We start from the raw sequence: 12,455 nt of genomic DNA on the forward strand, positions 1-12,455 counted from the left end.
AATAAGTTCAGAGCCCGTCCTCCTTCAATTCTTCTTCTGTGGTCCCTACTATAAATCCCCCTTTGCCCTTTTTGTACAATTATCCTGTGGGAGAGGAGCTGGAGCGGGCAGTAGATTTAACATGGAGGTTCTGTTTCCCTATGTGTTTATCAGAGAATAAACAGAGGCCAACTATAAAGAGATCCCGGTGTCACAGCGTCTTTACTATCTGACCACCAGTGACGCATGCGCATCACAACAGCCCGAATACGGGTCAGGACATAAGATCGATAGATATGTCAAGAGGCGCAGATATCTAGTATTTTCAAATTTGATTTCTACATAAATGAAAAGATCCCAGATAGCGGGGAGGCTCCAAATCCGAATTTCGCTTAGGGCACCAAAAGGGCTAGAGCCGGCCCTGGCCTCACTATATTTCATATCCAGCTTCGGGGCGACTGTGGCTCCAAGGGTAGAGCGGGTTGTCCACCAATCGGAAGGTCGGTGGTTCGATCCCATGTTGATGTGTCCTTGAGCAAGACACTTAACCCCAAATTGCTCCCGAAGGCATAGCCATCGGTGTGTGAATGAGTATTTAGATTAGATCCTGATGGGCAAAGTTGGCACCTTAGCAGCCTCTGCCATCAGTGTATGAATGGGTGAATGCTGACATGCAGTGTAAGGCGCTTTGAGTGGTCGGAAGACTAGAAAAGCGCTTTATAAATGCAAGTCCATTTACCATTTATTAAAGAACACATACCTTCCCTATAATAAACTATATACCCTCCCTATAATCAACCATTATTGTGTTTATCTATTATTTTGTATTACAAAGTTTGATTTTGAGTGAATCTAATGAATGAAAAGGATGAAAAATGCACATCCAGGCTTACAACATGCATGGATGTACCCTATATCTGCTGTACTTACATGTACAGTCTTTCTGAGGGGGGTTTGATTTTAATGGGACGATAGAGGGCGCTAGTAAGCAAGGATACAGCCACTGCTGGAATTCAGACAAGCAGTCTGAGAGAAAGATGCAGCTGCTGAGACTGGCTGCCTCTTCTCTTCTCCTCTCCTCTCCTCTCCCACTCTGCCCATCACTCCTTCACTCATTCACTCACTGTAGAACATCAGATCACCGCACTGTCCTTATATACATATATTTAAAAAACAGCAGAGCATCCAAGTTAGAGGAGGGTATATCCTCACGCACGCGCATTAAAGCACAAGTTTCTTCTCTTTTTTTTTTTGTTGCACTTAACACACAGCAGTGCAAAATGCGCATAGTAGATGTGAATTCCTGCAAAAATGCGCTCACCTTTACACAGCACAGCACAGCGCACCCTTTTGGGGAGGATTTTTACGCATGATGATTGTCACACATGCATGTTTGCTCAACACAACACACACAAGTACTTAGACTACAGCAGCTGTGGTATAGGAGGACACACACCGAAAGACACCGAGCACCGCTGCATGCATGTATGCGCCGGAGGAGAGGAGAGAGCACAGCCACTGGCGACCACACGCATTCATATTAGTAACCACGGAGAAACCACAGCACTGCGCACACTGACACACACACAGCCAGCCAGCCACTGTCCTGTCCTGTCCTGCAGCGGACGATCCAGCCGCTGCAAGACAGACAGACAGGTGGACAGGAGATTTGGAACCATCGCATATCATAATAAAAGCATAACTTGTGTTGTGCGTAAAAGTTAAGCTTCTTGGCAAAGGCATCTCTTGCGGCAAAAAGCCAATCCCCGCATCACCACCACTACTACAAAATGAAATGTATAATACTACCCAATGTTTATTCTAAAATGCATTCAAATAGTCTTGTTTATCGGATGTCTCGACATATATAGGACCACAAAAGCATACATATGAAGCATCCGAACTGTGCTCACAAAGTGCCGAGCCACGTCTTGAGAGAAAACGATCATAAAAACGATCATTATTATTATTATTATTATAAAGCATCTCCTTCCTCTAGTCTCTTTTTGTCAAATAGTGTCTGCTGGTGTCTGGACCTGGAGATCCAGACCAAGTCCGACCCTGTTTACGTGCGCGCTGCTGAGGGGGAGAAGAAAACCGGTAGGGAGGAGGAGAGAGAGAGAGAGAGAGAGAGAGACTGCAATATCATTTGTGAATCCCTCTCAGAGTGCTGCAGATAGGGTGCTGCCAACACATGCGGCGCGTCTGCAGGTGAGGAGGGAACAAGAACGAGGCTGAATGTGGTTGGACACGCACTGAGGAGGAATTCAACCAAAACGTTCCCTTAAAGAAAAAAAAGAAAAATAATAATAAGAAGCTGCATCGGATATATAATTGTTTTGATTTTTCTTCCCTTTGCATTGTGGAGTTGCAAAAAAAAGGAAGAGAGAACTGCGCTGTCTTTGCAAGTGACTTGGAGGAAAAGAAGAGAGCAGCAAACCGGACAGGTAATTTTGGCTTCATATTATTCACATCCTCGAGATATCGGAGAGTTTTGGAAACTGCGCGGGCATTTAAATGGACATATATCGTCGGACTGAGGAATATTTGCAGCCTCACCATCCAAAAAAAAAGAGGAGATTCTAACCACAGACTGTGAGCACTTTCTGCTGATATGATGCTCGGACTATAACATTTTTTTTGGCTTTTACGCGCATGAAATCCAAAGATCTGTGGGAGCGCACTGAGGTGAGTTGTTGATATCATTGCGCCTTTTTTTTTTTTTTTACTATATAACAAGGAAAGTAACATCCAGTGCTGGAGGAAGGAAGGAAGGAAGGAAAAAAAAGCCCAGAGCAGAGCAGAGCAGAGAGAGCTCCGTGCACTTGCTGCTTTTGCACTGCAGCAGCAGCAGCAGGAGCGATGTAGGAAGGCGTCCGGAGGATGAAATGAAGTCTCCCGGATGATGAAGTCTCCGATTATGAAATTTTCTTCGCACATTTTTTGGACTCTCCAGTAAGTGATTAACATTTTTTTTTTTTTTTTGGGACATTTTTAAAAAAAAAAAAAAAAATTTAAAGTGGACATTTTTTTTTTTTTATCCAAGAAGGAGAGAACAATGAGGACTACTGGTGGTGCAGTGGACTATTTGTACTATTGCATGCTCATCCTGCAGCTGGTGCATCAGCCCGCCGCCAAGCAAGTGCTCAGGTACCGCTTGGCTGAGGAGGGACCCGCCGATGTCCGGGTGGGCAACGTGGCCGGCGACCTGGGCATCGTCGCCGGCTCCGGCGAGGTGACATTCACGCTGGAGTCGGGCTCCGATTTCTTCAAAATAGACAACATCACAGGTGAGCTCACCACCAATGAGAGGCGCATAGACCGCGAGAAACTGCAGCAGTGCCAGATGATATTCGATGAGAATGAGTGTTTTATAGATTTTGAAGTGTCAGTGATAGGTCCAGCTCAGAGCTGGGTCGACCTCTTTGAGGGGAAAGTCATCATATTAGATATAAATGACAACACCCCTTCTTTCCCATCCCCTGTCCTGACCCTGTCTGTGGAGGAGAACAGACCAATTGGTACTCTTTACCTGCTGCCCACAGCCACAGACAGAGACTTTGGCAGAAATGGAATAGAGCGATATGAGCTCATCCAGGACAATGGGGAGAACCTCAGGCGCTTGGGCTCCAATGGGGATTCGTTCTCCGGGAAGAGGAGGTTCGAGGAAGGGGCGAGCAGGAGCAGCGTCTTTGAATTGCAAGTTGCTGACACCACTGATGGAGAGAAGCAGCCCCAGCTCATTATTAAAGGGGCCCTTGATAGGGAACAGAGGGACTCCTATGAGCTCACGCTTCGCGTCCGGGATGGAGGAGATCCCCCTCGCTCCTCCCAGGCCATTCTCAGGGTGATGATCACCGATGTGAATGACAACAGCCCTCGCTTCGAGAAGAGTGTGTACGAGGCCGACCTGCCGGAGAACAGCTCCCCCGGCGCCCCCATACTGCAGCTGAAGGCGGCCGACGCAGACGTGGGGGTTAACGGTCAAATCGAGTATGTGTTCGGGGCGGCCACGGAGTCGGTGAGAAGGCTGCTGAGGTTGGACGAGAGCACGGGGTGGCTGAGTGTGTTGCACCGCATCGACCGCGAGGAAGTGAGCCAACTGAGGTTCACGGTAATGGCCCGTGACCGAGGCCAGCCACCCAAAATGGACAAGGCCACTGTGGTGTTGAACATCAAGGATGAGAATGACAACGTCCCTGCTATTGAGATAAGGAAAATTGGACGCATTTTCTTGAAAGATGGCATAGCCAACGTGGCAGAGGACGTGGTGGTGGACACACCCATCGCCTTGGTTCAGGTGTCGGACCGCGACCAGGGGGAGAATGGCATTGTGACATGCACAGTGGTGGGGGATGTTCCCTTTCAGCTCAAACCGGCCAGCGAGATGGAGGGCGAGCAGAATAAAAAGAAGTATTTCCTGCACACGTCTGCGCCGCTGGACTATGAGGCCCAGCAGGAATACAATGTGGTCATAGTGGCTGTGGACTCTGGAAGCCCCAGTCTGGCGAGCAACAACTCTCTTATCGTCAAAGTGGGCGACACCAACGACAACCCTCCTATCTTCAGCCAGAATGTAGTAACGGTGTCGTTTCCGGAAAACAATGCCCCCGGCGAGAGGGTGACAACGGTGGCAGCCATCGACGCAGACAGTGGGAAGAATGCTGAAATAGCCTATTCCCTAGACTCATCGGTAAATGGGATTTTCTCTATCGATGCAGACAGTGGAGACATCCGAGTAAACGCCATTCTGGATAGAGAGCAAACGGAGCGCTATGAATTCAAAGTGATAGCCAAAGATAAGGGCGGAAGCACTCTACAGGGCTCTGCAACAGTAGTCGTCCTCGTGGCGGACAAGAACGACAACGAACCAAAGTTCATGCAGGATGTGTTCACCTTCTACGTCAAAGAGAACCTTGAGCCAAACAGCCCCGTTGGCATGGTCACGGTCATTGATGCAGATAAAGGCCAAAATGCAGAGATGAGTCTTTTCATCGAGGAAGAGGAGGAAATCTTTTCTATCGAGAACGACACTGGGACTATTTTCTCCACCCTGTCCTTCGACAGGGAGCAGAAAACCACATACACGTTCCGCGTCAAGGCCGTGGACGGCGGCGATCCACCCAGATCTGCCACCGCCACGGTTTCTCTCTTTGTCATGGATGAAAATGACAACGCACCAACTGTCACTTTCCCAATAAACAGCTCCTACACCCTCCTCCCCCCATCCAGTAACATCAGAACAGTAGTCAGAACGGTCATAGCCACCGATACCGACACCGGCATCAACGCAGACCTGACCTACAGCATCATTGGGGGGAACCCCTTCAGGCTGTTTGAGATCGATGGGGGCACCGGGGTCATTTCGCTGGTGGGGAAGTTGGAGCTGAAGCACTACGGCCTCCACAGACTAGTGGTCCAGGTGAACGACAGTGGCCAGCCTTCACAGAGCACCACCACGCTAGTTCACGTGTACGTTAACGAGACACTGTCCAATTCCACAGTTGTGGACACCCAGGTGGCTAAGAGCCTGAGCACGTCCCTCAACACCAACATTGCTGGCGACCCCAACTACGATCTAAGCAAACAGCGGCTAAGCATTGTAATCGGAGTAGTTTCGGGCATCATGACGGTCATCCTCATTATCTTAATCGTCGTCATGGCCCGTTACTGCCGCCCAAAGAACAAGAATGGCTACGAGGCCGGCAAGAAGGACCACGAAGACTTCTTCACGCCGCAGCAGCACGACAAGTCAAAGAAGCCCAAGAAAGATAAGAAGAAGCAGAAGTCCAAACAGCCCCTCTACAGCAGCATCGTCACCGTAGAGGCCTCCAAACCCAACGGGCAGCGCTACGACGGCGTCAACGAGAAGCTGTCGGACAGTCCCGGCATGGGCCGCTACCGTTCGGTCAACGGAGGGCCGGGCAGCCCAGATCTGGCACGGCACTACAAGTCCAGTTCGCCGCTTCCTACTGTCCAGCTTCACCCGCAGTCGCCGACAGCTGGAAAAAAGCACCAGGCAGTTCAGGACCTGCCCCCTGCCAACACCTTTGTTGGCACCGGAGATAACATATCCCTTGGATCTGACCACTGCTCTGAATACAGCAGTCAAACTATCAACAAGTACAACAAACAGGTAAGAAGACACGTCTCCATGTTCCTTTTTTTTTTTTTTTTCTCCCCCCCCCTCCACCACTCTTAAATGTCTTCTGTTTCTTCCTCTTAGCGTTCTCTCCGCCATAATGCTTTCTGACAGGGCTAGTCTCAGTAGTCTTGTTGCCTTTATGGTGCTAATGTGTGTCAAGTTAGCGGCATTGATCTGTTTTGGTTTGGAGTGCCATTCACATGTGATATTGAAAGGGACGAGAAAGGTTTAGATTAGCTTATGAAGGGGTAGGGGGGATTGTTACCACTCGATCAAACGCGTTCCAACTTTTTCCTCCCCTTTTATCCCGGCATGTGTTGAGGCTGCCTTTTCCGTCTGCGGTGTCACATCTGCTAACCTTCGCAAATATGTGTCGGAGTGTTGTAGACAGCTCACATAAGGGTTTGGTTTGCAGTTATTTTATCCCAGAGGGGAGCACGCCAGGGGCCGGCTAAACTCCCCCCCACCACCCTCTTAGCCATGTCAAGCCCTACCCTGCACCGCTTGTCTGTGACAAGGCCGCCTTGTGAAAGAGAGAGAGAAAACACAAAAGAGAGAAAGGTAGATGTAGGGCGAACGCAGCACAAACATGGGCTTTGTGAGTCAGTTTTACAGTCATGGCTTGAGTATGAACATCTGGCCAGGAAGGCATATTAACATTCCTCCGCACTTCGGGGTCTGCATCAATTCATTGACCTCGCAGCGAAATTGGACGTTTTTATACCACCTCCCATATTGTGCCTCGTCTCCTTTTACTCCCTTCATCCGCTCCCTCGTATATAAATGTCTGCCATCTTCTACCTGCTTTTTCTTCCACTCTCCTCCACACCCTCCAGCTCCAGCTTTGTGTTTTTTCTCTTTTCCTTCTTCCTCCCAGTAAATCTTCCATTTGCAGTGCTGGGAAGAAAAAAAAAAAAAGGTGTGGGTGGCATGATGTGATATTCAAATGTGGGCTTTTATCAGTTCAGTTTATATATATATATTTTTTTTTGGCTGTTTTTCCCCCCCCCCCCTGCTGTGATGTGCAACAACAGCAAGAAACAAAGTTAATACATAATGAAGTCAGCTGATTTGCGTTTTTCAGGGAAAAAGAACACTATTGTTTTATGTGTTTTTTCCGTGGCAGTCTAATGAATTATTGATCTTTCTTTTACCTGGTGTCAGCACTACACTTTTAGAAACCTAGAGTGTTGTTTTCTCTCAGCTGGATTGTTGCCTTTTTTCCCTCCATTTTCTGGTTTTTGATTTCCTCTTTTGCTTTTTTACTCGAGGTATCTCTTTGTTCACGTTCTTATTATTCAATGCCCACTGTCACCCCTCAAACTCTCCTTCGGCCCTGTGTAGTACATCCTTGCATGCCTTGCATACCCCCTCTGTGTTCCTTTTTCTCTCCGTTTTTTGCAGCCTTCGCCACATCATACCCTTTACAATGGTGCTCTCCGCCTTTTTTTCTTGCAGCGGTTTCTTCTTAAATCTCCACTCTCATCTCTTTATATCCCTCTCCCCCTCCCTCTTGCTGTTACTCCCCTCAAATCATTTCACTCCCCTTTTTTTACTTCTTCTTCTCTTCCCTCTGCTCTGTCTCTAACAGCTTCTAATATGGTGTATTCACTGAGCTGCTTCCCAGAGTGTGAGGAGTGCTGTTGCTTTCGGATGTCTCCTGCATAATTAAAAGGGCACTCTATTTGCTGCTGCGGCAGCAGCATGTATTGTGTGTCACTATGCTCCACTTATATAATTATTTATTTACTCTCTACATTAATGCTGTGGTAACTTTTATGGACTGTGCGTTTGTTAGCAGGCAGTGTCATGGGAGAAACCATAATGCACAAAGAGTATTTTCTTGTGATTCTTTGGGGCATTTAAATTGTAATAGTGAAGCAAGTGTTTACTGGTCTACTGGGCAATGTCATCTATGTGTATTGTGGCCTGTTAGGTGTTTAATATACAATAGCTAGCAGGTATTCAAATTGCCTTTTATATCCCACGGGCTCGGTAAATACTCACTGTTGATGCATTATGTTGATGTGAATAAAAGGGGTGAAATTTAATGGCCGCACAAGAGAGCTAATTGAAGAGAAGGTGTGTGTTTGTGTGCTCCGATTATGTGGCATTAAACAGCCACCTCTGTATTAGAGTAAAGTAGCGAAGCGGTCATGCTCTCGATTTTAGGGACGGCGAGAAAATATTCCGCCGTCACATAAGTGCCACTACAGCTTAAAGACATAATAAAACACTCAAGGGCACTCGTGTTCCCCCAGTTAAGGGAACAATTTGTGCAAAATCTGAATTAGTGGGAGTACCAGTGACATTATATTTGTTATTTTCTTAGAGTTTAGTTTCTTTCTTGAGATGTATTCCTATTGCAGAGGTTATATTTAAATGTGTTTTTACACACATGTGGCCACAAGTGAGGGATGTGTAAGATTAATGATGAGGGATGTTTTTCATTGTGTGCACATATATACACTCCCTCGCCCACAAAACCCTTCCCTTTCACCACTCCCTCTCTTTTTTGTCCGTCTCTGGGAAGAGATAGAGACAGGCACAAGAAAGACGGCCCTGTTAGCGGCGTAGAGAATGGCCCCTACTGTTTCACAAGGGACTCAGGGGGGTCGGGGTGGAAAGAAGAAGAAGAAGAGAAAGACGGGGAAAGGGAGAGAATAGTGCTGACCATTGACTGTAATCTCTTGAGGTATCGGGTTCCATCTTTCCTCTCTCTCGTCGCCTACCCAATCTTACAAAAAACGGCGCAGGCAACCTGCTCGGGCAGGTAACCAGGCAACTGAGGGAGTTAATCGGCGAGGCGAGCCTTTCTTTTTAGCCCCATCAGACATTTAAACAGTCATTAAGCCGATCTAGTAGTGAGGGAGAAGCCCTGTTGAGGCTTGATCAGGAGGGGCAACAGACTTGACATTTCATCTCTTTCTGTAACTCCATTGATCGGGACTCCTTCATATTTCTTCCTGTTTTTTTTCCGCCGGCTACATTACACTCCGCTCCGTAGTCCGATCCTTACATCTGAAGGCTGATGAGTAGTGCGTGCACTTAACAGAACACTTAACTGTATTACTTTTGGCAGTAGCTTCTGTTGCATCCAGTGCCAGAAAATAATGCTGTCCGACCGTAATGTAGTGAGGAATGAAATCACTTAGCCGCCGAATTAGCACGAGCCATCAGCTTTTGTTTTATCGTTGCACTTCAAAGCGCCACTCGTTGCCCAGGTGGATCACTTTTAATCAGCGGTGAGCCACAGCAGCTTGTATTCTGTGCTCTCGCGGCGTTTAGCCCCTCAGGGCAGGCAGAGCACCCGGTCCAGACTCTTATAGCAGGTTATCCTGCCTCGGGGCTGATGCAGCAGGCAGAACTGGACGTTGTCCTTACCCAAGCCCTCCCGGTGTTCACCACCCGTGCTCTGGCCAGCTGTTCCTCCCGCCGCGTTATTGTAACCGCGACCTCTTCAAAACGCGAGATGAATACAAGCCGGAGGAGCATCTGATTTGCATAGGGCGAATCCTCGCCTCGGCCAAACAATATCACCATGCAAATGGAGGTCACCTGGTTGGTGTTTGTAGCCAAAACATAGATTGCCCTTCAGGCTCCCAGGCACATCAGGAAACCAATATGGAAATGCGGTGCTTTGCCTCTCTCGGCCTCATTTGTTTTAACCTACAAAATGTAGCTGCGTTAAACACCTACGAGAAGCCACAACTGACCTAATTGAGGTGTCTTCAGTTTTATAGGAACACCTGTGCACAGGATTGAGCAATCATGTCCGAAACCTCTGGGTGCTTCTCTTCGGGCAGTCATCGCCACTTAATCCCCCCGATGGCATGATTTGATCTGTGAAACTTGTTGTCACTCATTGAGCTCAATAAGGTAATTACTAGATAAGAGGTTCCACGGGAGTTTTAACAATGTTTGGTCATCCCCCCCACCCTCCACGGTCGCTGATACAGGTCAGCTTATTTTCTTGGAGAAAGCAGAGAAAGAAGTAACTTTTCTTAATCATCATCATTTAAAACTGTCAGTATATCCTGACAGTAGTGCATGAGACAGATAATCTGCGAAAAAAAGGACACATTCCTCTGCCTCCTCCTGTGCTCCCTAATGGCATTTGCAAGATTTCAACGTGCCCGAAGGAAAACAATCAATCAAAGCCGAGCAGTCTCTAAAGCAGCTGTCAATCGCTGCTATTTCTCACCTTGAATATTTTCAGAAACATCTTGTAGTGAACTGTTTAGCTGTAAAATTAGAAAGTTTGCTCTGGTCGGTGGGCGGTCCTTGGTTTTCAACATGACGGCCGGGTCACAAACTTTCCCATTTTACAGCTAAACAGTTCACTACAAGATGTTTCTGAAAACTAGGGCTGTCAAAGTGAACACAATAATAACATATTAATGCAATCGTTCTTTCGGAGGTTGTAGCAGGCTCAGTTTTAAGGTTAGAGTGAAGATCCGGTTATCATGTGAAATTTTGACGAGGAAAAAACTGTCATGGCCATTTTCAAAGGGGTACCTTGACCTCTGACCTCAAGATATGTGAATGTAAATGGGTTCTATGGGTACTCACGAGTCTCCCCTTTACAGACATGCCCACTTTATGATAATCACATGCAGTTTGGGTCAAGTCATAGTCAAGTCAGCACACTGACACACTGACAGCTGTTGTTGCCTGTTGGGCTGCAGTTTGCCATGTTATGATTTGAGCATATTTTTTTAATGCTAAATGCAGTACCTGTGAGGGTTTCTGGACAATATTTGTCATTGTTTTGTGTTGTTAATTGATTTCCAATAATAAATATATACATACATTTGCATAATACAAGCATATTTGCCCACTCCCATGTTGATAAGAGTATAAAAACTTCACAAATCTCCCTTTATGGCACATTTTGAACAGATAAAAAATGTGAGATTAATCGTGATTAACTATTTTGATCAATTGACAGCCCTACTGACAACATTTGTGGCGAGAAATAGGCATTAGAGTAACAGAATCTTGATTCATCATTTGATCAGCGCTACCTGGCTTGACAGTTTGATTGGAGTTCAAACTGTCTTTCTGAACAAAATGTTTCATTAACGTTTGTTTGTCACAGAGCTCATTTTCTGCAATAATCCAAAACTCAATGGAAAAATCCCATTGGCTTTTTGTCAAGGGAACCCAGGGGGATGATAACTTCCTGGTTGGCCTACAAAAATACGTCATCCCTATTAGGAGCACAGAGAGGAGCATTTCAAAGATTATCTGTCTCATGTACTACTGTCAGGATATAGTGATTGTTTTATAAATATAACGTTTTACCATATTTGCTCAAAGTTACTGACTGCAGCTTTAAATCTGACTTTCTAGGTCAGTAAGTTGCAAAGTCAGTGGAAGCAACCTGCTCATTATCACACTAGAATAAGTATGAAAACAGTTTTTATAGCAACTTAACTGCATACCAGGATGAGGTGCCAAAGGTGAAATAAAACACAATCTGGAAATCTTGCATTTAGTAAGAAATGAGATTATGTGCAATGAGCTGGTTTGTTTATTGCCACATTATTATTAGCGCTTGCCCTTTTTGTGCGGCGCCTCGTACCGCCGACTGTGGCTAATTTTATCAAAATTGTTTTGGATCTATTACGGCTTAATTCAATCTACGGCTGCTCGGGCTTTTGTTGTTTATGTTCTGAAAGGAAAAATGGAAGGAGTAAAGAGTGCACAGTAATACTCATGAAATTGCAGCGGGCAGCATTTTCTGGTATAATTTGGTTTGGTGATTTGAATGCATTCGCTCTGAGGCAATTACTAATCTTAAGGATTAGACTTACCTGATACGCTGGCAGGAATGGTGGGGACTGGGAGAGGAAGTCAGAGGGAGATTGCTATAGCTGGCTTCTGCTATATTACTCTGCATAATATGTTAATACTGACACTTCCTGTTTCTAGAGGGGGAACCCGTGAAAAAGTATTCGTTTCTATCTCTTTGTCTCTCTTTTCTGCATACAATAGATGAGCCAGTGAGCTCCGTTGTCTTCGCGTGGAAATAAATACTCATGATTGAAGGAGCCCCAACTCATTCGCCAACATTTGTCATGATAAGATGCCAGAATACAGAGGAAAAAAGGGGGTTGAGGGAAGAAACAGACAAGAAATTTAAGCCGCATGCCACCTTGATTGCTCTCCACGCCGCTGATTGTAAGTGGCAGTGTCGGGGATGCCACCTTCTTCTCGCCGCTTCTTTCAATTTGATGTCATCGAGAATGGAATTTCATTTCATACTCGGCAGCGATCGCATTAGATAGGGCTCGCCAGGATAAAGCCGATTCATTTCTGCAGATTT

The 12,455-nt window shown here is 46.3% G+C and overlaps 1 protein-coding gene across 6 annotated transcripts in view; it reads left to right on the forward strand.

Annotated features, from left to right (window-relative positions):
* The first annotated feature begins 2,140 nt into the window (after window positions 1-2,140).
* pcdh7b (protocadherin 7b) overlaps window positions 2,141-12,455 on the forward strand; it is a 127,301-nt gene continuing 116,986 nt past the window's right edge. For 4 of the 6 annotated variants that reach the window (XM_037758081.1, XM_037758082.1, XM_037758084.1 and 1 more), the window contains exon 1: window positions 2,142-6,115. In XM_037758081.1, the coding sequence (XP_037614009.1) occupies window positions 3,038-6,115 (3,078 nt within the window). In that variant the 5' untranslated portion in view covers window positions 2,142-3,037. Of the gene's footprint in view, window positions 6,116-12,455 lie in introns of all 6 variants that reach the window. The other 2 variants (XM_037758083.1, XM_037758086.1) reach the window with 1 other exon arrangement.

This window comes from Sebastes umbrosus, chromosome 22 (assembly GCF_015220745.1).
Source record: "Sebastes umbrosus isolate fSebUmb1 chromosome 22, fSebUmb1.pri, whole genome shotgun sequence".
Classification (NCBI taxonomy): Eukaryota; Metazoa; Chordata; class Actinopteri; order Perciformes; family Sebastidae; genus Sebastes; species Sebastes umbrosus.